At 37.4% G+C, this 22,075-nt stretch overlaps 2 protein-coding genes across 9 annotated transcripts in view; one reads left to right on the top strand and one right to left on the bottom strand.

The window, feature by feature from the left end:
• Window positions 1–2,018: 2,018 nt before the first annotated feature.
• Window positions 2,019–10,849, top strand: HDDC2 (HD domain containing 2). Its single transcript, XM_083348141.1, has 6 exons — window positions 2,019–2,155; window positions 3,301–3,422; window positions 5,716–5,818; window positions 6,563–6,631; window positions 8,932–9,070; window positions 10,693–10,849. The coding sequence occupies exons 1-6, from the start codon at window positions 2,063–2,065 to the stop codon at window positions 10,788–10,790; spliced, it is 624 nt and encodes a 207-aa protein (XP_083204267.1). The 5' UTR covers window positions 2,019–2,062; the 3' UTR covers window positions 10,791–10,849.
• Window positions 10,850–11,406: 557 nt separating this feature from the next.
• TPD52L1 (TPD52 like 1) overlaps window positions 11,407–22,075 on the bottom strand; it is a 29,103-nt gene continuing 18,434 nt past the window's right edge. The window contains exons 3-8 of one of the 8 annotated variants that reach the window (XR_014490994.1): window positions 21,840–21,988; window positions 18,032–18,133; window positions 15,472–15,491; window positions 14,283–14,321; window positions 13,154–13,214; window positions 11,407–12,274 (exon numbers count right to left, since the gene is read on the bottom strand). Coding sequence is in view for 6 of the 8 variants with exons in the window: in XM_083350813.1 (XP_083206939.1) it covers window positions 12,339–12,470; window positions 13,154–13,214; window positions 14,283–14,324; window positions 18,032–18,133; window positions 21,840–21,988 (486 nt within the window). In the remaining 2 variants the exon portion in view is untranslated. Of the gene's footprint in view, window positions 12,471–13,153; window positions 13,215–14,282; window positions 14,325–15,471; window positions 15,492–18,031; window positions 18,134–21,839; window positions 21,989–22,075 lie in introns of all 8 variants that reach the window. The other 7 variants (XR_014490995.1, XM_083350813.1, XM_083350816.1 and 4 more) reach the window with 7 other exon arrangements.

Below are 22,075 nucleotides of genomic sequence, written 5' to 3'. Positions count from 1 at the left end.
CTTTGCTACTGAAAGAGCTCAAAATCCTCTTTCTCCCCCTTTGCTATTCCATCCATAGATGATACCTTTCCCTTGTGAGAAAGAAACATAGTAATAATGTCCTTTTCCTGTATCAGATAATCTTTAATATGAGGAATTATCTGCACAAATCCTTTAAGAGGATGTCTATGGGATTTCATAAATGAATCTCTCTGGCAGAATTTCCATTGGTATGGTTTAATAGGTCCCCCCCCCCGCACTGCCCTATCCCATTTCCCAGAGGATCAGTTAGTCCACATAAGCCTGCTAATACATGCAGAAGCCCTTCAGTGTTAGATGCCCCAAGTTCCGATTCCCATAACCAAATGCCTGACACACACTGCCGGCAGAATTTACCCTTTTCTTATCAAGACAAGTATGCCACCCACGTAGGAGGGACCTAAGGCTCCAACAGGAACTAGCCACAGAGGAAGGAGGAATATCACTGCCAACTTGGGTCCAGACTATCTAAGGGAACACCTGCTGCCGGCATCATCTTCCCATCGTCCTGTGCGCCCCCACAGGGAGGGCCTTCTCAGGGTACCGCCGGTTAATGAATGCCGGCGGGTTATTCCCAGGGGAAAGGTGTTCTCTGTGGGTGCGCCTGCCCTATGGAACCAACTTCCCATGGAACTTAGGACTGCCCCCGCCCTTCGCTCATTTCGCAGGGACCTGAAAACTTGGCTCTTTGATCTGTTTGGTCCAGACTGTGGGGTTGTTAATTTAACTGGGTTTTAGGTTTACTCTTGGGGCTTGAATTTTAATTTGTTTTAATTGATTTTAATTTTTGTATTTCATGGTTTTAACTGCCCTGTAAACTGCCCTGAGTCCTACGGGAATAGGGCGGTATACAAATTCAATAAATAAATAAATAAATAAATAAACTCCTGACTCCCAAATCCAATGCTAATCCATGGCTGGTGGTATTGAAAGCTGTGAAAAGATGCCCACCCGACTATAATTTTGTTTTGCCGAACCACCACCAATCAACCAAATAAATGCATATCACAGAATAAAACCATTAGTCGTTTAAAGTGTTGCATGATTCTTTCTTATTGCAGCCATCCGAATATTGGATTCCATCTCCTGGTACCAAAGATGTTGGGAAATGAAATCATTACTTGAATCATTCATCTTCCATCCCAGAGGTAGGCTTGCTTCAAAGTAAACATGCAGAGAACACTGGGATTAACCATGGTTGAGAGAAGCTTCGGAGAAGATCGAAGAAATTCAACTTCCCACTTTTAATCACCGCTGCAAGGTGGGACAGACGGGCAATCTGAGTGATGTGGTGATTTACAGTGCCTTATGAACTGAGGTAATTGAGGACTTCCCCTGCGTAACAGCAGCTACTGACTGGATCTCCAAACTCGACATTAAACTCTGAAATGTTATTTCTGTTTTCCTCTTAGGTTTTATAATTGCTTCTTTTTTAAAAAAAAAATGTTTTAACTGTTCTAACTTGTAAACATGAACTGCTTTTAATTCTGTGTGTGACCAACCGTACGCTAAATAAATAAAATAAACACTGAGGTAATTGGTTCGAAATTGTTCATGGTGGCCTGTGTGTGTGCTTGTGCCTTCAAGACAATTTTTGACTCGTGACAATTTCCTGGGACAAGTTTACTTTGGCAAAATTTTTTTTCTCAAAAATGCTTTGCCATTGCCTACTTCCTAGGGCTGAGAAGACAGTGACTGGCCCAACGTCCCCCAGCCTAAAGCCGGCTAAAACTCAAGGTTTCATTCCCCACCATCCAGTCAAGAGCTGGGAAAAGCTTCTTCGGTGAGAAGCGAAACGTCTTCAAAGAAAAAAAAAACCAAGAGAGCCCAGTTGCCTCCCGAAAAGGCACCTTCGAGGCCCTCTCGGCTCGCCAAAGAAGACGAAGGCATCCCCGCAGGCAGAAGCTTTAGTTGACGGAGGAGAAGGCGGGAGTCCAAAGCGACCGAGGCGGGGCCGAGAACTAACTCAGCGAAGAGCGGATTGGAGCGCCGCGACCGGAAGGCCCGCCTCAACGGCGAACGGCTCCCGCCTCTTTGCCGGCTGATGGCGGTGGTTGCTCCGCTGGCTGGCGGGGCGGTTGCCGCGGGCGCCATGGGGAATTTGCTGCAGTTTCTGAAGCTGGTGGGGCAGCTGAAGGTGGGGAACGCGGGGCGACGAGCAGGGGTGGGGTGGGGCATTTTGAGGCTGTTCTCCCTGTTGGTGCTGCTGGACTTTCGTTGCCGCCTTGGTTTGCTGGCCCCGCCGCGGATCTGGCTCGTTCGTTCGGCTCCCTTTGGAAGCCCCGCTCCGATCTTCCATGAATCCGAAGCGGGGCCCGTTGGGGACGTAAGATGAGCACGATAAGCGGGAACTGGAGGGTGGGGTGGCTGGGTTACAAGGCTGCGATGCCAGGCAGGCTAACCGAGCTTTCCTGCGGAGGAAGGTTCTGTTTCTCCGGTTGCCTTCCTTGCCTGTTGGAAGGCGAGTCGTTGGGATCCGGGTGCACGGTGGCGAAATAATAGTCCATTTATTTCGGGGTTTAGAGATCAGTTATTCATCGAATCTGCCTGACTTCCCAGCGCTCTTGGGCTCAGCACCGAACGGGAAGCCGCAATAATACCAATTAAAACGAAGAAACGATAGCAAAGAATATCGTTATTCCGCTTTTAATCTGCTGGCTCAAAGTTCTGCCCACATCAGCCTCTAATCTAGTTTTTCACACCTTTATGTGAGAGATTATTAGGCTGAGAGACATAACTGTCCCTGGCCTTCTCGGTACATTTCCATAGCTGGTGATGGGCTTGTACCTGGATCTTCCCAGATCTAGTTCATTAAACATGTAATTTTTCAGGAGGCCAGAAGGGTATGAGCTGGCACAAGCCACTTGTGTATTTAAGGGTGTTTTGACATGAATGGGTTCCTGGGCATGAGTGTTAAGAATGTTATTTAGAGCCCATAATGTAATGATTATTTGTTTAGGCTGCTTGGGCTCCTCGGCTGTTGCTTATGATTTACATTACGATTGTATTATTTTTAAAAGTTATGAGCTTCCCCTAGTTGTGAGATGGCTGCTGTATAAATTGAATTAATAAATAATATTGTGGGGAAAAATTTCAATTATTTTTTGAAGTTGCTAAATATTGAAAACGTGACAACGTCCTTCCTTTTACTTGTGTTTAAAGAAAAGAAAAATCAGTAAATATATTTTTGTAAATGTTTCTGTGGTACAATAGATGAACATTCTGCCCGAGGTTTGGGTCTAATTCTTGATCTGGGTTTTCTGTGTCCTTTTTTGAAACCAGAGAGTACCTCGGACTGGCTGGGTATACAGAAAGGTAAACAATCCAGAAAGTGTCTCAGATCACATGTACAGAATGGCAATTATGGCTATGGTCACTGAAGATAAAACTCTTAATAAAGATAGGTGAGTGGACCTTAAAATTAATTAAACAAGTTTACTTTATTTATTGAATGCATTTGCTGCCCAGCTCGCAACAAAATAACCCTGGGTGGCTTCCAGCATCAAAACATTAAAATACGAATGAATATCTTTAAAATAATAAAAATAGAAATCCCATTCAAAACAAAATATATTTAAAAGATGGGGGAACAGGATGCACAAGGGGGTAGGGTTGTCCCTTAATCCAACAACCATCTCCAGCGTGATGCTCCCCTGTTAGGACGCCAAACCAACTGGCAGTCAGGTGTTCAGGCTCCTGCGGAAGGACAAAAGGGTAGGAACCAATCTTGCTTCAGGGGGAAAGATGTTCCAAAGGGCAAGAGCCATGGCAGAGAAGGGCCTTCTCCTGACTCCACAGCTGAAATTCCACAGCATGCTGCCCCTGCCAATGTGAGTGGGACAAGCCAGTCCCAGTGGGATGTGATGGCTCCTCAAGTAACCTGGGCTATGCAGGACTTTAAAAGTAATAAACCTTGAATTGCACCCAGAAGCAGATGGGCAGCCAGTGCAGCTTCTGGATTAGTGTTGTAACGTGAGAAGTCCTAGGGACCCCAACAACTGCCCGGGCCATTGCGCTCTGCACCAGTTGAAGTCTAACTGTGAAATAGCACTAATTGTTCAAAATGAATGGTGATGGTTGCACTGTCTCTTGTGGCTGTTATTAAAATGCTCCCTCCCAAACGTTGGTCATAATTGGCTTTGTTTTAAAATGGGATGCATGTTGGATTACGTTTTTAAATCTGCAGAATTCACGATGTTTTAGTTCTCTTTAAAAATGACTATTATTTGCAATGTAGGGGGAGAGTGATTGATTGATTTATATTTATATTACATCACATGGGGGCACGGGCTCATCTGTAACAGACACTGAGCTTGTCTGCTGGAAAGCTGACAGCCTGGATTCAAGACCTGAGTGCTGCATGACTGGGTGAGCCCTCGTTACCTGCCCCAACTCCTGCCCACCTACCAGTTTGAAAGCACGCAAATGCGAGTAGATAAATAGGTACCACTTCAGTGGGAAGGTAAAAGTCTTCCGTGTGCCTCCGCATATAGTCATGCTGGCCACATCACCACGGAAATGTCCTTGAACAATGTTGGCTCCCTCGGCTAAGAAACAGAGATGAGCACCGCCCCCTAGACTTGGACACGACAGACAGGGCAAGAGGGTAGGCAACCTTGGTTCTTTTATGACTCGTGGACTTCAAATCCCAGAATTCCTGAGCCAGGCTGGCTCAGGAATTCTGGGAGTTGAAGTCCACGAGTCATAAAAGAGCCAAGGTTGCCTACTCCTGGGACAGGGGAATCCTTTACCTTTACCTTTATATTACATCTCAACCCAATTTCTGTATTACAGGAATGCACAGAACATTCTAAGTCATGTCAGACCTTCCAAGTAAACCAGATAAGAAACATTAGATGGGCTAAATCTACTTTACTGTAAGGTTACATTAAGAGAACCTTGCAACTCTGGAAGTACATATGTCCTGTTGCCACTATTAGGCGGGTCCTTTCTAAGTTTCTTTCTCTGACTGTTAATCCGTTGCGGATTTTTGCCTCTCCTGTTTGATTATTTCTTAAGGCAGTATACAACAGACTTGAATAAAATAATAGGAAGAATAACAGCAATAGCAGTATTTCTAAACAATACAAAAACCAATTTTCCCAAATCCAAGTGTCATTCCAAATGCTCTCCAGAAAAGCTCATCTTTCAACTTCTTCAAAAATGCAGTTAAAAGTGGAATATCCAGAGGGCAGCCACTCCTCAGGGCCATACTGCTACTGAAAAGCAATATTCCAAGACTACAATCCCCTCCTTGTTTAGTGACCACAATCTGTTCCTTAAAATCAGAAGTAAAATCATAAATAAGATAATACATGACAGACAGAGACATCATGAAAATCACTGCTTGGTTGCTGCCTTTATTTAATAGATTCTTTCTGTCTGGTTAGTTCTACTGCTTGACACTGACCATACCTTAATCAGTTTCAAACTGAGGGCTTTTGTTGTTAGGGCCTCGAAATGATGTTACAAATGGTTGCATTGGTCAAAATGAATTTTTAAAATTATTATTACTGGCCTTTTTGTAACAAGGATTACTAGTGTTAAAACCTCTCTTTCTGACCCTCTGACGAGCTTTTTAATTTCATTAACCTATATGAAGAGATGTTTTGTTGGCTATCTTCTATATACGGTTCACTAATATTCAAAGTAAATTTTGCAGGTTTCTTGCATATCTTTACAATATTTTCTTTGCAGGTGCATTCGATTAGCTTTGGTTCATGATATGGCTGAATGCATAGTTGGTGACATTGCCCCTGCTGATAATATTTCCAAAGAAGAGAAACATAGGCAAGAAAAGGTCAGTATGTAAATGGGAATAGTGTGATTGTCTATAGCAGCTTTCCCTAAACTGCCATTCCCAAAACAATATTAAAAGAAGGCTTTTAGAACATATTTCTGGTATAGAACTTTTGATTGCTGAACAAATTGTGTCATTTCTACCAACAACGATGACTTTGGGTACATTTACAAGTAGTCCTTGAATTACAACCATAATGGAGCCTGCCCATCAAAGTTATAAGTTGTGATGCTTCTAAATTGAGTCAACCACATGGCTGACCTGATTTTGTGACCTTTGTTGTGGCAGTCGTTAAGCAAACCAATGGTTCCCTAGACATTGAAAGTGAAGAAAATGCCAGTTTTCAGCAGAACCGTCAAAAAAGATGTGATCACGTGACCACTGGGGTGCTGCAAATAGCTGTAAACCTGGCCAGTTGCCAAGTGATTGACACGCAATCATGTGACCATGTCAGGCAGCCAACTGTTGGAACTTCAGAACCTAGTTGTAAGTACCCCAGGGAGGTCCATCATAACTTCGAAAGGCAACCAAACAACTGGTTGTAAATCATTGACTACCTGTAGTGCTAAAAACCAAGCTAACATCCTCTGGCCTTACCAATTCTAAATAGCAGTGCAATAGACCATGGTCTTATTGATCTCTGAAAGCAGAGAATGGGGAAAAGGTTCTTTGTTTGTTAGCATCTTAATAAAAATTAGAGCATCTTGGGAATTAAGTTTTCCTTTCTTTTCTTCTCTTTTTTAGGAAGCTATGAAACATTTGACCAGGTTGCTGTCAGATGATGTAGGAAAAGAGATTTATGAACTCTGGGAAGTAAGTTTCAGCATTTAAAATTATTAATGGATTTTTTTTTCTAAAGCAATGTTAAAAATTGGTTATACTCAAAACAATGGTTTGGGGAAAGCAGACTGCTCAATAAACAGTTTTGCATGAAAGCCACCAGCAATTTAAGGAGTCTCTTTCTACTGCTCTTTGTAAGATTCAGGGTAATTGTTATGCAGCTAAAATTGGGACTTATAAAGTGAAGTTAGCAATTTGAAATATACACACTTTACATGATCAGGATACCTTGTCCATTCAGGTGACCTCTTTCCTCAGTATTTGCTTCAAAGAATGAGTTATGTTCTTATGGTCACATTAGAGCATATTTGTTTTAATTTGGGGAAATTACACATGAAATAATGTGTAATGGATGATGGGAAACAGAATACTTTTCATAAAGATTATTTATTATTGGAATTATATCCCTGCTTCAATGAACCAAATCTTTATTGGGGTCATAGACCAGCATAAGAAGGGTGGAATACAAAAAATTAGTAAGTTTTAAAGCTAAAAAAATATAAAATACTTATACATCTTTGTGTATGTATGTATGTATGTATATGTATATATGTATATTATAGATAGATAGGTAGATAGATAGATAGATAGATAGATAGATAGATAGATAGATAGATAGATAGATAGATAGGTTTTTTCAACATTCAATAGTTACAATAATGAAAAATATAAAGCATAAAGGAAGATTAATACAGTTAAAATTTGGGATTTGGGAGGATGGTAAAAACATATTTTGCCAAAGTTTTGTTAATTTTGATTAACAAAACATTTTGAAGTCATTAAAATAGTTAACAATACAGATCTTCCATCATAGGCATCATGTATACATAGTTCTCAACTTACAACTATTTATTTAATGACCATTCAAAGTTATGATGGTGTTGAAAAAAGTGACTTACGACCAGTCTTCTTCAAACTTATCGTTGCAGCATCCCTCTGGTCAGGCAACTTTGGGTGCTTGACAACTGGTACATATTTGATAGTTGCAGCATCCTGGCATCACATGATTGCCATTTAGAACCTTCCCAGGGTTCATAACATGGGAGAGCCTATTTGCTTAATGATGATGTGATTTTCTTAATGGCCATGGTAAAAAAAATGTTGTAAAATTGAATTGATTCATTTAGTGACTGCATCTATTTAGCGGTGAAAGTTTTGGGCTTGATTAAGGTCATAAGTCAAGGACTACCTGTAATGCTATAGTTTGCCACTTTTCAAGAGCAGCCCTTAGTAAAGCACAATACAATAGTTTGGTCAGATTGTATCCAAGAGGTAAAAGGCTGTTGCTAAGTCCAACTGGCTTAGAAAAGTTTGCATGCCTGTAAGTAGGCAAATCACAGTCACAATCTGCAAATGACCTTTGATGGTCAAGAAACATTCAAAAGATGCAAATGTATTCTTTCTGGAGCACAATCTCATTCAGAGAAAGCTTCAGCTCAGTACCAGAGTAAAGCATTCCCCTTACCATCACCTCCTCTATTTTCTCTGGATTTAATTTCCACTTAATTTCAGGTTAGCTCTCATTTAGGCCATTTTTTTTCAAGTGAGGGAATATTTTCCTTAGAGATGTTTGGGAAGAGAAATGGTACTGTAGATCTGTTAAACAGTATGCATGTGAGTGAATAAATGTAAGATTCACTCAAAACAGACGGAAGTTTGTTTAGGAAGATTTCAGCTCATGCTACGTGTGGAGAATTAACAATTTCAACAAAGGTTTAGCAACATTATCTCTCTAGCAACAAAAGAGAGTTTCAAAACACATAGCTTCCACATGAACTAAGTGAAGGGAGGCACTCTACTGGAAAAATACCAGGAGAAATGAAAGAAATGCTTTGAATTAACTGGTCATATCTTGTTGAAAGGTATCAAAATGAATAGGCACATTAGTCCTTGGAAGCCAGTGCACTGAAGCAGCATTCTGTGTAGGCCACCTTGATTGTTCTGGAACTCAAACCTAACCTTTGCATTGTGAAGGAAGAGGATGTATTAGTAGCTCGGGTTGGTAGTTGGGCTGTTGGCTTGATCTCCGAGCTTGGCGATTTGGCTGCAAATCACCGATTTGCAGCCAAATCGCCAAGCTCGGAGATCAAGCCAACAGCCTAGAGGATGTTTAGTTTAGAGTGGAGTTCTTAGGTCAGAACATGAACAATAACAAGATATAAAGCTGGATTAGTTTCCACATTTCTTGAGTTGCTAGAAAAAGTAATGCTGGGAATGATTTTCAGCCCCTCGTGATAGGATAAACTTCTTTTCCATTATATAATTCTCTTCAGGAATATGAATGTCAATCTACTGCAGAAGCAAAATTTGTAAAACAGCTGGACCAATGTGAGATGATTATTCAAGCTTTAGAGTATGAAGAGTTAGAGAAAAGACCTGGGAGATTACAAGACTTTTATGATACTACTGCTGGTAAATATCCTTTACTTTAAACAACTTTACATTTATAACTCATAGGACAAAACAAAAATTACAGGATGGTTTCTCTGCTGAGTTTACTTGTCAGTTACCCATGCTAATTCCCAAAAGTATCCTTTCTGTTCCCTCACTCCAAGCAAATGCTCAGCCTTCTGTGGACTTGAGCCATCTTGCATATTCTCCATATTCCATGAATAATGTTTACCATATCTGCAAACTTTAACTTAACTGGGCAGAACTATCCTATTGCCCAGTAAGAATGTTGGCAAGTTTCTAGTGGGAGAGAAGAAAGCCTTGTGCTTTTATGATAAAATATCTTCACAACTCAACAGTGGCTGCTCAGTGGCTTAATGACACTGGAGATGGTCTTTGCTCCAGTGGTTCGAGTCCTAGTACTGCATGACGGGGTGAGCTCCCATCACTCGCCTCAGCTTCTGCCCACCTAGCAATTCAAAAGTATGTTATATGCAAGTAGATAAATAAGTACTACTTTGTCTGGAAGGTCAGATTCCTGCTGGGGCAGGACCTTCCCAATTGGGACACCCATTTGAGAAGCGGCTTTGGTGGAGGGAGAGGCCTCTGGAAGACTCTGCAGGATGCCGTTCATCTTTCTGGTGCGGAGCTAGCTCGTCCCCGGTGGCACCGCTTAGAAAGTGAACGAGCGTGAACCAAACAGGGCCAGCAGTCTTAGGCAGCCAAACTACTATTATATATTAGCATTGTAGTCTCCTGGCTAGTGTAACATTGTGAAACGCTAAATAAAATAAAGAAAAATAGGATATTAATTTGAAACAGATGACTGGGATACCCACAACCCCCTTTCACAGTGTTCTGGTATCAAAATTCCTCAAACTCAGAAGCTGATAGCACCAAAATGGAAAAGGGAAAGAGATTGCATTAACCTTCTGGGGGCTGCTGCTTTTGGCCGACTAGAAAAAGGCTCATTGCTTTGGCCTCTGGAAACTATCAGGATTAGAGGGTTATTCATAGCCTAAATCTTGTAGAAGTCTAGTTACTCGTACATTTTCCAAGACATTCAATTTTGGTTGTAGGAGCTTGTCCTTCAGGAGATGGATACATCTGTTAAAAGTCTTCCACACGATTGAAGTTGCAAGACATTTCTAGTTAGATTTCAAAGACACAAACTGCCAACAAGCATTTCCCTGATGGCAACAGTTGGTGCCTGTTTTCCATGACTTTGGCTTGTCTACTTGTATGTTTGAAAGGCTAGCAAAAAAGCTGTCAATCTGTATAACATTATAGCTGTCTGTGATGTTGATTTCAGAGGCAAAGGGCATTTAAAAGCCCAGCCAATTGTGTTGATGTGTGCTGTGGAATTGCTCCTCTCATCTGATCTGATTTCAGGTGACAGATAACACAACATAGGTGCCTAACATTTTTTTTTAACATTCCAAACTTTACTGTAATTTTAGGAAGTTACACCTTGGAAAATAGAACTAGTCTAGGCAAACAGATGAGTACCAGGTATAAAAGCTTACATAATATAGTAACATAGTTCTTGTAGAGATGAAAGTATAGTTATCAGAGTTACTGTCATAATCTTGCATTTAACTGAGTTGATGAGTATGTTAACTAATTAAAGTCTTTTTCTACAGGAAAATTTAGTCATCCAGAAATAGTCCAGCTTGTATCTTCGATAAATAGAGAAAGGAATGCAAATATAGCTGCAGAAAACAGTGATCCTCCAACTTGAATCACTTTTGAAATGTGCTTAGCTGCATCTAAAATAAATTATTTTATGATTTGAACATGTGATTGTGTGTGGTCTTGTGGTATATATGAAGACTGTTGATTTATCAAATAATTTGTAGAAAATATAGGCAATAAATATGGCTCTGATATGGGATTGGAAACCAAAGATTTTTTTAAGTATTGGAATCAAAAAATTAAAGTGGCTGCTTTAAATACATGGTTGGAGTTTTATAGGAGGCAACTAGTACCTACAGTAGAATATCCAGTAATGAATTAAAATTGGACGCAGTATGAACCACTTCATAATTTCCATATCAGACACTCTGCCTGGCAAATGTATTAAAAATGAGAAAACATGTTCATCATTTGGTCCGTTCCAGTTATTGAATTTCAGACGTGAAAACCCAAATGATTAAGCCATGTGTCAGTTTTTCAGCCTGCTTCTTTGAACATTTGCAATAAAAACAGTAACTTTCTGTAAATGAACCACATAACCCAGCAAGACAGGGAGACAAAATTGAAATGGGAAAGTAAAAATAGCTGCTCAGGTCACATTTATATAATTTATAAATAAATACAAATAATTCAAATTGGATAATGCTTCATAAATTTAATTGAGCTCCACATCTTTTAGATACCAGTTTTTTGTCAGGTTCAGAAGTCATGCATTACAAGATTTATTATTTTTTAAACATAATTTAAAGGTCCAGCCCTATATTAAGAATTGAAGTTTTAAATATTCTCTTTAAAAAGTCTAAATATGCTAAGGTCTTTTGGATAGGCACACTGACTTTACTCCAATGGAAAAGATAGAAAAATGTTATTACAATTCAAACTATTGCAGACAAGCAAGGATATAATCTGGTTCAGATTGTTATCAGATTAAATTGGTACATGCCACATTTGCAAGGAAATTGGAACTGTTTATATAGACGAAACTACTGATTGACTATACCAAAATTATCTCATGTTTTTTTTATATTTCTTCAGTACTTTGTACTCAAGGCATATATATCACTGCTTCTTTAGACAGAAAATTTTGCGACATTAATTGTTTTTGGTTCCAGTCCTCATTCCAATGGCACATATAATAATGAAGAGGCTGATTTATTTTTTTTAAAACAGGCACATAAACAGAAAACAGGCAAAAACAGCTTTGTTGTTTTTTTACGCCAGGAAGAACAGAGTAGGGAAATAGCTTGAACAATAATCTGATCTTATTTTTTGAAATTCATTATAAAAACATATATGAACAAATTTCTCAAGATGATACATGCCATTTTAAAAATTGACACAGTTGTATAGTGTAGAAGTTACGATGTAAAATCACTTATAAGCACAAATAGAATACAATGGGTAATATAGAAAGGACAGCTAGTAGTTACTTCTGCAGCACTAGCTGCCATTTGGTTGCATCCCAGCCAATCTCTGCCTAGTATTGCGTAGGTATATTCTCAATGCTGTCCTACAACTTCAGACTCAGCCCTGGAGAGAAAAGAAACATTTCATGCATCGGTCATATGCAAACAGCAGGGCAAAGGTCTGTCACCTAGCAGTGAAGCTCGTCTTCGGTTTCTGAAAGTCGGCTTTCTGCAATGGGGCTCCGAGCGCTAGCACTGGCCGCAGAGCTAAGAACTTCTTCAAAGCTTCCTCCAGGGTGAGGTGTACCTCCAACTTTTGTCTGGAAGGAACAAAACCTTTATTTTGCTATAATCAAAATTTCATCTTTGTCCCTCTGGGCTGTTTACATATTTGGACTACCATGCCAGGAACTTTTTCCACCCTTGCACAGTAATTTATCTTTTGATTGTCCCAACTCAGAAAGCAACAAGTAAGGCAGAACGTGTTTAAAATGCAAAGAAGCTAAAATGCCAGAGCAAAAATTCATTAGTTTATTTGTGTTAACAAATAGGCAAGCTTTGTGTTACATAACGATGACAGTTTGTATTAAATTAGGTATGTTGAAGTACAGAAGCTCTCAGATGGCTCTTAAATGCAAAGTTGGTGATAAATTCATCCACTTTCCCTCACAGAGATCTAATGTTGCATTTTAGAAAAAAAAAATTAGTAACAGGGAAAACAAGGAATCTATCTGAACAACAGAAATTACAGGAATCCTGAAAGAAATGCAGATGATTTGGCCATAGATCTGAGAATAAGTTGTATTGAAAGTAGGGCTTGCTCTTGTTAAGCAACACCCTGGGATTAAAAATACACTGGGATTTCACAGAAGGAACCCTGTGAAAATCTAGTTTGCTTGTAACACAAGTGCCAACAATGACTTAACTGATCAACTTTTCACAAGGTTTTTCTTAGGGTTTGCCTGGCTGCCTTAATCCCTTTTCCCTCTGTTCTTATCCCTACCTTAATGCTTGTAACAGTGGTCTCAACTTTTTCTTCAAAGGATTTGAACGTAGGAGAATTCCTTTAAGGGATAAAACAAAGAACAATATTTGTTAATACTTAATCCTGTTAATTTCCTTAGTCAATACTTAAAGGTTTTAGGTTTTAACCCATTTAGAAGAAATGAACAGTACATTTTACATTTTACAATACATTTTAAAATGTATTGTAAAACTTTTTAATAAAAAAAAGAAAAGAAGAAATGAACAGTATGACCTCATGGAGCACCAAGAATAATACGAATTATTCTGAAATACTTGGTCATCCATAAAGCCCATGTCACCATACCAATTCTTTATGGCCTTATTATTCCAGACATCATTCTCCAAGAAGAAAGAAAAAGATACTTGATAAAATCTATGGAAATTTGGGTAGCTGGGACTGAGACTGCATTTGAAAAATAATGAGGTTCAGAGAATACTGTATTTCAACTCTTTGCATAGGAACAAACACTTCAGTTGGAAGGCTGATGCCAAACAGAAAGAAGCTTTAATTCAATAATACAAAATGTCAGAAAGCATTTAAAATTGATTCAAATGCATTCATTTCTGAAATTTTTCTAGGAGAAACTGATTGTTGATGTGAAAGTCCTGTGGCATGCAGGCAATGTTAGTAGATCAAACTCAGAGAAATTGACTCTCTGGCCAGGAATTAGAATCAAGTTTGTTTCTAAATGAAAATGATCTGACTAGGACTTTGGCCTTGCAAAGTTTGAGAATAAAGAAGGTAAGAAAATGTAGTGGGTGCCCTTCCCCTCAAAGATGCTTTTTATTTTCTCTAAATATACATCAGATACAAACATTTTTGTTTTAAGGCACTGCTCAGTAATTGATGGAGAATGTTTTCTGTTCTCCATCATCAATTACTGCTACTACTTAGTACAATATTCTTCTGCCATTAAGTTTCAATCTTAGCCAAACATGAGGGTCTCTTTTAATGACTCCAAGCCTGACACATTTTCTTTAATCAAAAATCTATTAGAAAAAATGGAAAATGAAATTATACAAAATGTTTCTAATATTCAATATAAGGGCTGTAGGATTAAATATTTGTATAATTATAGTACCATTTGATATATAACAGTAATTACCTCATAGCAGGCATACTCATGGAGTGGCGGATAGAATACCTGCTTTGCAAAAGCATGAAAAAGAAGAGAAAATACAAAACTATTGCAGGCTTGCAGCTATATTGATTTCACATTAATGACATCTAGCAGTAAACTATTGTAGTTTAAATTCTAAGAGCATGCTCACTGATGAAATGCTACTTTGGAATCTCACTAAAATACAACACAGTTGTCAGAATCTTATGGAAGATCTTCCGTGGTGACACTTTAAATCTACTTCATTTGCTTTTAATTGATGGACTATAGCTACACATGGTTAGTATATAACATTTTAATTGTGCCTATCACGAGAGTCTAGGGGACTGCCAATAGCAACAGCAAGAAGGAAGGGAATGATTAAGATACTAACGGGAAGAAGAGCGATAGTTCTAAATCAGGAAATACTTATTCACTAATTCACAAATCAATGCAATCTAACCAAGGCCATATCCATATTCTAAAAATGGGAAATGGGGCAGATTCAGAGTTAACTCAACTGTTTCCATTTTTCAGAAAGAAACAAGCTTTCAAGCAGCTGGAAAGTGCCAGGCTATAATTGACAGCATCATGGATATTTATACTTAGACCAATACCTGCATCCTTACGGTGGAAATGATACCTATAGTTGGAAGATCTAGTTTTAAACTTTCTTAATTATCATATTAGCAAATTCCTCAATAATGCTTGCAGATTTTTTTCAGTCCTTAGCAATCTCTATACCGTTCAATCAAGCTATATATTCAAAAATATTTTAATTAAAGTAATAACCACCCTCTTTAAAGGAGGGAAAAACTGTCATAGTAAAAAACATTGCCAAATATTTACAGTACGTGTTTACCCTTTACACTCACGGATAAGCCAACATTCATTTTTCATGGTATTTTGGTTACAAAAGTTAGGATATGTTTATCTGCAGGTGGACTTATCCACAAGTATGTATGGGAAAATGGCTTATTTTAAAAAAGTATTACCACATATACTCATGGATAAGTCTACCTGCAGATAAGCCAAAGCAATTTTGAAGGTGTATTTTGCCACCTAAAATTCTTAGCTTATCTGGGAGTATATATGGCATTCTTCATGGAATTTCAGAGTTTCCTAAATGCACAATGGGTGGCTTACAAATAAGAAACTGAGAGACAGAATAAGAAGTAGTAGCACATATAGTCACCTTACCCAAGGGAATGTGACCTGGATCAGCAGCATAAGGAAAAATCAGGAAGAATTAAGGATGGGTATATAGCTACTAAAGTTCTTTCAAAACCCAACATAGTCTACTCAGTGTCAAGAGGGATTGAACAATATTTACAGTATTTTTCATGATCAGAAAGCATGTGCAAAGGGTGCTTCATAAAGTTTGTTAGCAGATGCAAAGCACCATCTGACTAAATAAATACATAACCTTCCATCTCTCCCAGCCACAGGTGCTTTCAGACTTTGAAAAGTAATGCCTGATTTTCAGAAAGCCCTCTATATAGCTCCCTTTTCCAATGTTTTCTCCAGCCCTATAACTATCAGTATTTGCAATCCCAGATATATTTCTAATAAAAACATAATTTTGAAAACATGTTCCCAGAGGGTGCTAGCAGTCAAACTATAAGATGTCAAATAATTCGTGTCTGTTAAATGAAGTTTGCTATGCTCAGAACTATTATAGTCCTAAAACATAGCTATTTTACAGAGCAGAAATTCAATAGACTATTGTCATCATCAATAGCTCTGGAAACTAAATATCAAAAGAAGAATGTCTTAGAATGCATCTTCATCCCTTAAATGAACAATATTGCTTTAAAATGTATCTATAAATGAAATCAGTAGTAACATATGCAACATAAATATATAAGCGAGTCAGTTAGTTTCATTTAAGTAGACATAAAATTAAGTGAAATTAAAAGCATGGGAGATTTGTTTGTTTCTCAGAGTCAGTTTAGAATGGAATGGCACAGAAATCTTAGACATTAATGAATTAATTAATCAACTAAGTCTGGCTGTGCTTGCAACATGAATTCAACAGGACTCGCAAGATAATTCCAAGCCAATTCCACTGTGAGAAATGAAAGTATTCAATGGAAGAGCTTACTTGCTATACTGCGCATTTGGCATATATAATTCAGTGGTATAAATTATGTCAACTAACCAAAGAGAAAACAATGATGATTTAAATTGAATCAACTGAAGCCCTTGATGATGTAAACATGGAGAAAACCAATCTATATGATCACTAAGAATCAATACTGATTTGATGGCACATAATCAATCATTTCCTGAACCTGGTGCTATAAAAATTACCCAGTATTATCATTAATATAAGAATATTTATATTGCATTATTTTAATGTGATATATTTATCTTCACTTTTTTAAAAGCTTGCTATTGATATGAGCTCTTTGTTACTACTTTTTAAAAACAAAGTATACACAACTATTTTGTGCTACTTTATTTATCAAGTGGCAAATAACCATGGTAAAATGTACCTATTACTAGTTGAAATTATATTAGAGAGCAGCACAGTAAATTATCCTCATTCAAAGAATTCTTTTTCAAGGTGGGGGGAACATAACTATAGCAAAATCAACAGTAACTATGGGCAAAAACTACCCAAGTTTGGCTTTGTTTGAGCTGGAGATGGAAAAGTGCCAAACCCCAGTACTGAAATGGAGAAGTCTCATATCCAACAGTATAAATTAAAGTCAACATAGGATTTTCCATTTAAGATGTTAGAAGATAACTTCAAATCTAGAGGTTAAGCCATGGGCAACTTGCTTTACTGCCAGCTATTGTTTTGAAGATTGGGAACTATCTCTTTGAAAATGGTTGTTACTCCTTTCATCTTGGACCTATCTCCAATGCCTTTCACCTCATTCCTACCAAACTGCTAAAACCTTGACAATAAGTAAGAAAGCAAATGCAAAATTAAAACTAGTTGCCTAACGGGCTTATATACCTGGAACAGATCACGTTGCTACTCATCTGTGAGTTCAATCCTGAAATGTCTAATAATCAAACCTAATTTTCAGCTCTGTCTGAAAAGATCCACCATGGAGCACTCCACTGGAAATGATGAATTAAGATACTTGCAGTTTTATAAGTTCTAACATTCTAATCACTTAAGAAAGTGTGCAGTCATCACTGTACGTGGCATTTCTAAGAAAAGTTTGGAGGCAAACTAGTTATTTTTCCACCCCCAAAGTGCTTTTGCAAGGATAACTGGACTTAGTTTTTTTTTCTTGAAGATGTTTCACTTCTCATCCAAGAAGCTTCTTCAGTTCTGACTTCAGTTCTGAAGCACTGAAGACAGAACTGAAGAAGCTTCTTGGATGAGAAGTGAAACAACTTCAAGGAAAAAATTACATCCAGCTCCCTTTTGGAAAAGCACTTTTGGGACAATTATGAGCTGGATGACTGAGAATCTCCACAGGTATTCTTCAAAATACTTGTCTTTAAGATTCCATCCATGAAAAGAATTAAGCTAGTACAGTTTTTTGTGGCCCACATATACATTTATTAGTAAGAATTAGCAAGCTGGACTTAAACATGTAAGCACTTTGATTCCCTTGTCTATTTTCTAGGAATTAAATCAGAAATGTATCATAATAAGGTAGCAATTTACTTTACGATAAAACAGGAAAAATGAAAGCTAATTTAACTATGATTCAATTTTGCAAAACTAGTTGAAGAATAACCAATAGGAACTAAATGTCATCCTTTAAATTAAATCCATATTGGCATACCTCATATCTCCAAACTTCTTGCTGATAACTGTTCCAACGTTGCTGATAGCTGCTGTGGCCTTTTGCCCTGCTTGAGTCAGAGTTTCTTGGGTCTTCTTATACCTAGCATAGTATAAATAGCAATCCTAATTAAGAAAAAGATTCATTTTTGTTCCCTCAAGATATCAGCATATCATAAACTGAAAGCAAGAAACCAAAATTCTATTTCAGGAACTGAGAGCCAAATTGCAAAACTCACTTACAAAGGAGTGAACAAGTTGTATATATGTCTAAAATGAGTTAGTCATTCTTTCAAATTATTATGCTCCTAAATAGGGCTGTGCATTGTTTGAAAATGCTAACAGCAGTTTTTCCATGCAAGTTTGAAAAATAATATGTCATTTTAAAGTATCCATTCTTTTTTAAGAATCACACAGAAAACTGAAAACTGACAGCCCTGTTTTAAGAGCTACTGTACTTCATTCTGACATTCCAAAACACTGTCAAGTGGTTTTCAAAGCTTACAGCTTTTACTAGATATACTCTAGAGTAGAAAGATCAAGAAGCTTATACATGAACTTCCTTAGGAGATTCATGACCACAGACTAAAATAACACGAGATTTAAGTTTCCTTAATATGTTAATTGCTAGTTATCCATTACATATTTTTTTAATTTTTTTTATTTTAATCCCATTTATATCCCACCCTTCTCCGAAGACTCAGGGCGGCTTACAATCTAAGCACAAATCAAATGCTTAGCAATAGCCTTCATTCTATGTATATGCCTGCTTATTAGGGCTTTCGCCCCCCCCAAGCGGCATTATTACAAAGTCAGCTTATTGATATTGATGAATGAAATGGGCAGGGGGGAGGGGAGGGACAGTAAAAACGTGATTGCTTAGCTAAAAGAGAAACAGTCTAGAATTCTACTGTCTTATATTGTAGTTTATGAAGATTGGTTGAAGAATGAGCAACAGCATGCATCTCCAAGTATCACTAATTACATGTCAGGCCATCATAGTTCATTGGTACAGTATGATGTCCATCAGCCAGATTGATCTGTGTTGTACAGATGTATAAATCATTATACTGGTTAAAGTTATCACATAGCTAGGAAATTCATTGGATGGTTATGGGCAAACTACTTTCTCAAAATCAAAATTATTGCATTGAGCATTTCAAAAATAAAATGTCAACCACAATATCAATATTAGAAAAAAACAAGAATAACCATTTCAGTCACATCTCACTAACTGTAGAGTTCATTGAATTGATTCATATTAAAAGGAATTCTGCTTTTTCTCTTAAAACAATGCATCACAATCCTCTTAAATTTGCACATGACTGGTTTATAGGACATGCTTTAACTTGCTATGTTTCCATTTTTCAATAGAATTGCTTTACAAACTGTTATGAAATCTAGAAATTGGTAAGTCAGTTTTATTCAACAGTATTTGCTGGGTATGCTCATTAATATCTCACAATTTACCTTTACCTTTCTACCTGCGCTGGAAGTATATCCTCATACTCAAACACTGTTACTACCATTCTTTCTTTTACTTTGAATCTTGTAAAAATACTGAGCAAACAGATGGCATCAATCTCTTGACATTTATATACAGTTGGTTTACCAAACCCAGTTCACTAATTGTAATTTAATTCAATATATTTCTTTTTTCTATTAAGTCTTAAAAGGAAAACAACTGTTACCTAGAGGAATGGACAAGTAAAAGAATAAAGTGAAGTTTAAAAAAAACACATTATTAAGAGAAACAGGATATCATACTAACAAATAATAATAAAAAGAACCCGCTAAAGTGGATCATGTTTGTACTACCTTTATTCTCTGTGATTATGGAGTGCCCATTGGCCATGATTGTGTCAATGGGCGCCCCAAAATATCTGTCAATGACACAAACATTTAGAAAGCAACCTGAAAGAAGTAAAGACATTTGGATCAGAACCTCCGGCAAGAAACATTGAGATTTAGACAGCTGTGTTTCCTTCTAATAAATTTGGATCAATCCACTCCCAATCTTATGGGATAACGCCAGCAGATCCCTTTTGTAAATCCAGTGTAGGATAGTATTCCACATCACTCTTCTGATTTAATTAATTAATTAATTAATTAATTTTATTTGTATACCGCCCTTCTCCCGAAGGACTCAGGGTGGTGAACAGGGCAATACATGTTAAAAAACAGAATACAAAAATTAAAAAAAAAGATTAAACAAGTGCCCAGAACTCTTAGATTAAAACGCATTTAAAAGTAATAAAAACCCAACCCCTCCCATCAGGCCAGGCCAGCTTGTTCAAAAAGATACATCTTTAGATCGCGCCGGAAGGAGCGAAGGTCTATCTTTTTTAATGTTTAAGTCATCATCCAATTTAATTTGTAAATGATTATTTCCATCTTTTTCCAATAGGCTGTCATTTTTAAAGGCACTTCTAAGTCAACTTCAGTTTTATGCAACGGGCTTGTTCCTCTTCAATAGCACCTTCTGATTCTATTATAATGTTAAATAATTAAAAAAACTTCTTCCATGCATATATCAAACACTTCTTTTATGATAGTCATCTGGTGCCCTCTTGTGTCCAAGCTTTCAAATTGTCTTATTAGTCTCAGTGTGTAAACGGAAAATTTTTCCCACAAGGAAGGATCCTTTCAATTAATTTCAAAGTCTTAAAGAAGTCCAACTGACCCCTTAATCCATTTAAAAGTTTCTAAGGCAACAATAAAGTAATCATCAGAATTATATTTTTTGATGATTAGTAGATGATTAATTTAACCAGGAAACAAAGAACGTAACAATTTAAACCTTATCATTTGTACTGTAATTAAGTGTTTGCAAAATATTAACATTTGCCATGAACACGAAGATAGTATTTTGAAAAGAGATGTTTCCATGTGTATGAATTGTTTTATATTGTGAATATCAGGATAACTAATTAAAGGTTTGGAACAATTTAGAGGCAAAAGAAAATGTTTTACCTGCTCCCAGAATCTAGAAACTTCAATAGGTCATTGTAATTAATAAAGACTAATTAAAAAAAATAAAGTCTGGTGTTATCAATGAGGTGCCTGTCATACATTACAAAAGTGTGTGTGAAACTAGTTTCTTTGCAGAAAGATAATGCAAAAGCTGAAAACTGATGCAACCAATCTCTCGTGGGTTTTAAAAAATTTCCTATCTATTAAATTGCTGGTACTGTCATTAAAATACATTCATCCTTGGACTCAGACAAGCCCATCTATCTACAATGCACTCTTTGAAAGTCAAATGGACTTACAGTAATTTATCCAAGGTATGTTTAAAATCCAATGTTCATTCTAAAGTGTCCAGTATATTTCCTAATTTTTAAATATCCTTCAATTAATATAACATAAAAAGGAAGTTTCCCTATACCTCAATGCAAGCTTGGAATATAAGAGGCGCCTATAAATCTCCAGTTAAAATATTCAGTCTTTTGTGTACCTGACAAATTGATTTCAATGGATTTTCACTGACAAGTGATACCTAAAAGAATAAACTCCATTTCCCCAAAAAGATGCAAACCATCCCACATAAGCTAGGCATCCCACAATTATTTCTCAGAGCGTAAGTTGGCAGACTTGATAGTTATTTTGTCTTGAACCTTAGAAGTGCTCCATGAGAGAGACCAAGGCAACAAAAGAACATTCCAGGTAGAGTCATAGTAGAGTGGTAGATGAAAATCAAGCTGTAGAAATCAAATCGGTTCCAGCCCAAGTTTTGGATTGCCCATGCAAGTTACGCTTAGTAATAATACCCAGAGGGAAAGAAGAGAGCATAGGGAATTTGAACTCACGCAGTAGTAGTTTGAACATCATGCCAGCTTTTGCTGAAGTTCTGCTTCAGCTCATTCACCAGATTGATGCCCAGTTTTTGCTTTATTTCCATAAGGTGCTTCTCTTTGGCTGCTAAAACTTGGCGTAAAGTTGCAATTTCATCCTCTAGCTGCATATAAGGAATAAAGCAAAGGAAAAGCTTGGATCGTTACTCCTTGTTCTTCATGCCCATTAATTTTAAGTGCCACAGTTTCCT

This window comes from Vipera ursinii (assembly GCF_947247035.1).
Source record: "Vipera ursinii genome assembly, chromosome: 1".
Taxonomy (NCBI): Eukaryota; Metazoa; Chordata; class Lepidosauria; order Squamata; family Viperidae; genus Vipera; species Vipera ursinii.
This window is presented reverse-complemented; position numbering and strand designations above follow the sequence as displayed.

Bases quoted from the DNA above. Each gene is read 5' to 3' on its own strand.
- HDDC2 (XM_083348141.1), top strand. From the start codon at position 2,063: ATGGCGGTGGTTGCTCCGCTGGCTGGCGGGGCGGTTGCCGCGGGCGCC. The intron at 3,423-5,715 runs GTGAGTGGACCT...TTTTCTTTGCAG, and splicing joins AAAACTCTTAATAAAGATAG to GTGCATTCGATTAGCTTTGG. The intron at 5,819-6,562 runs GTCAGTATGTAA...TCTCTTTTTTAG, and splicing joins AGAAACATAGGCAAGAAAAG to GAAGCTATGAAACATTTGAC.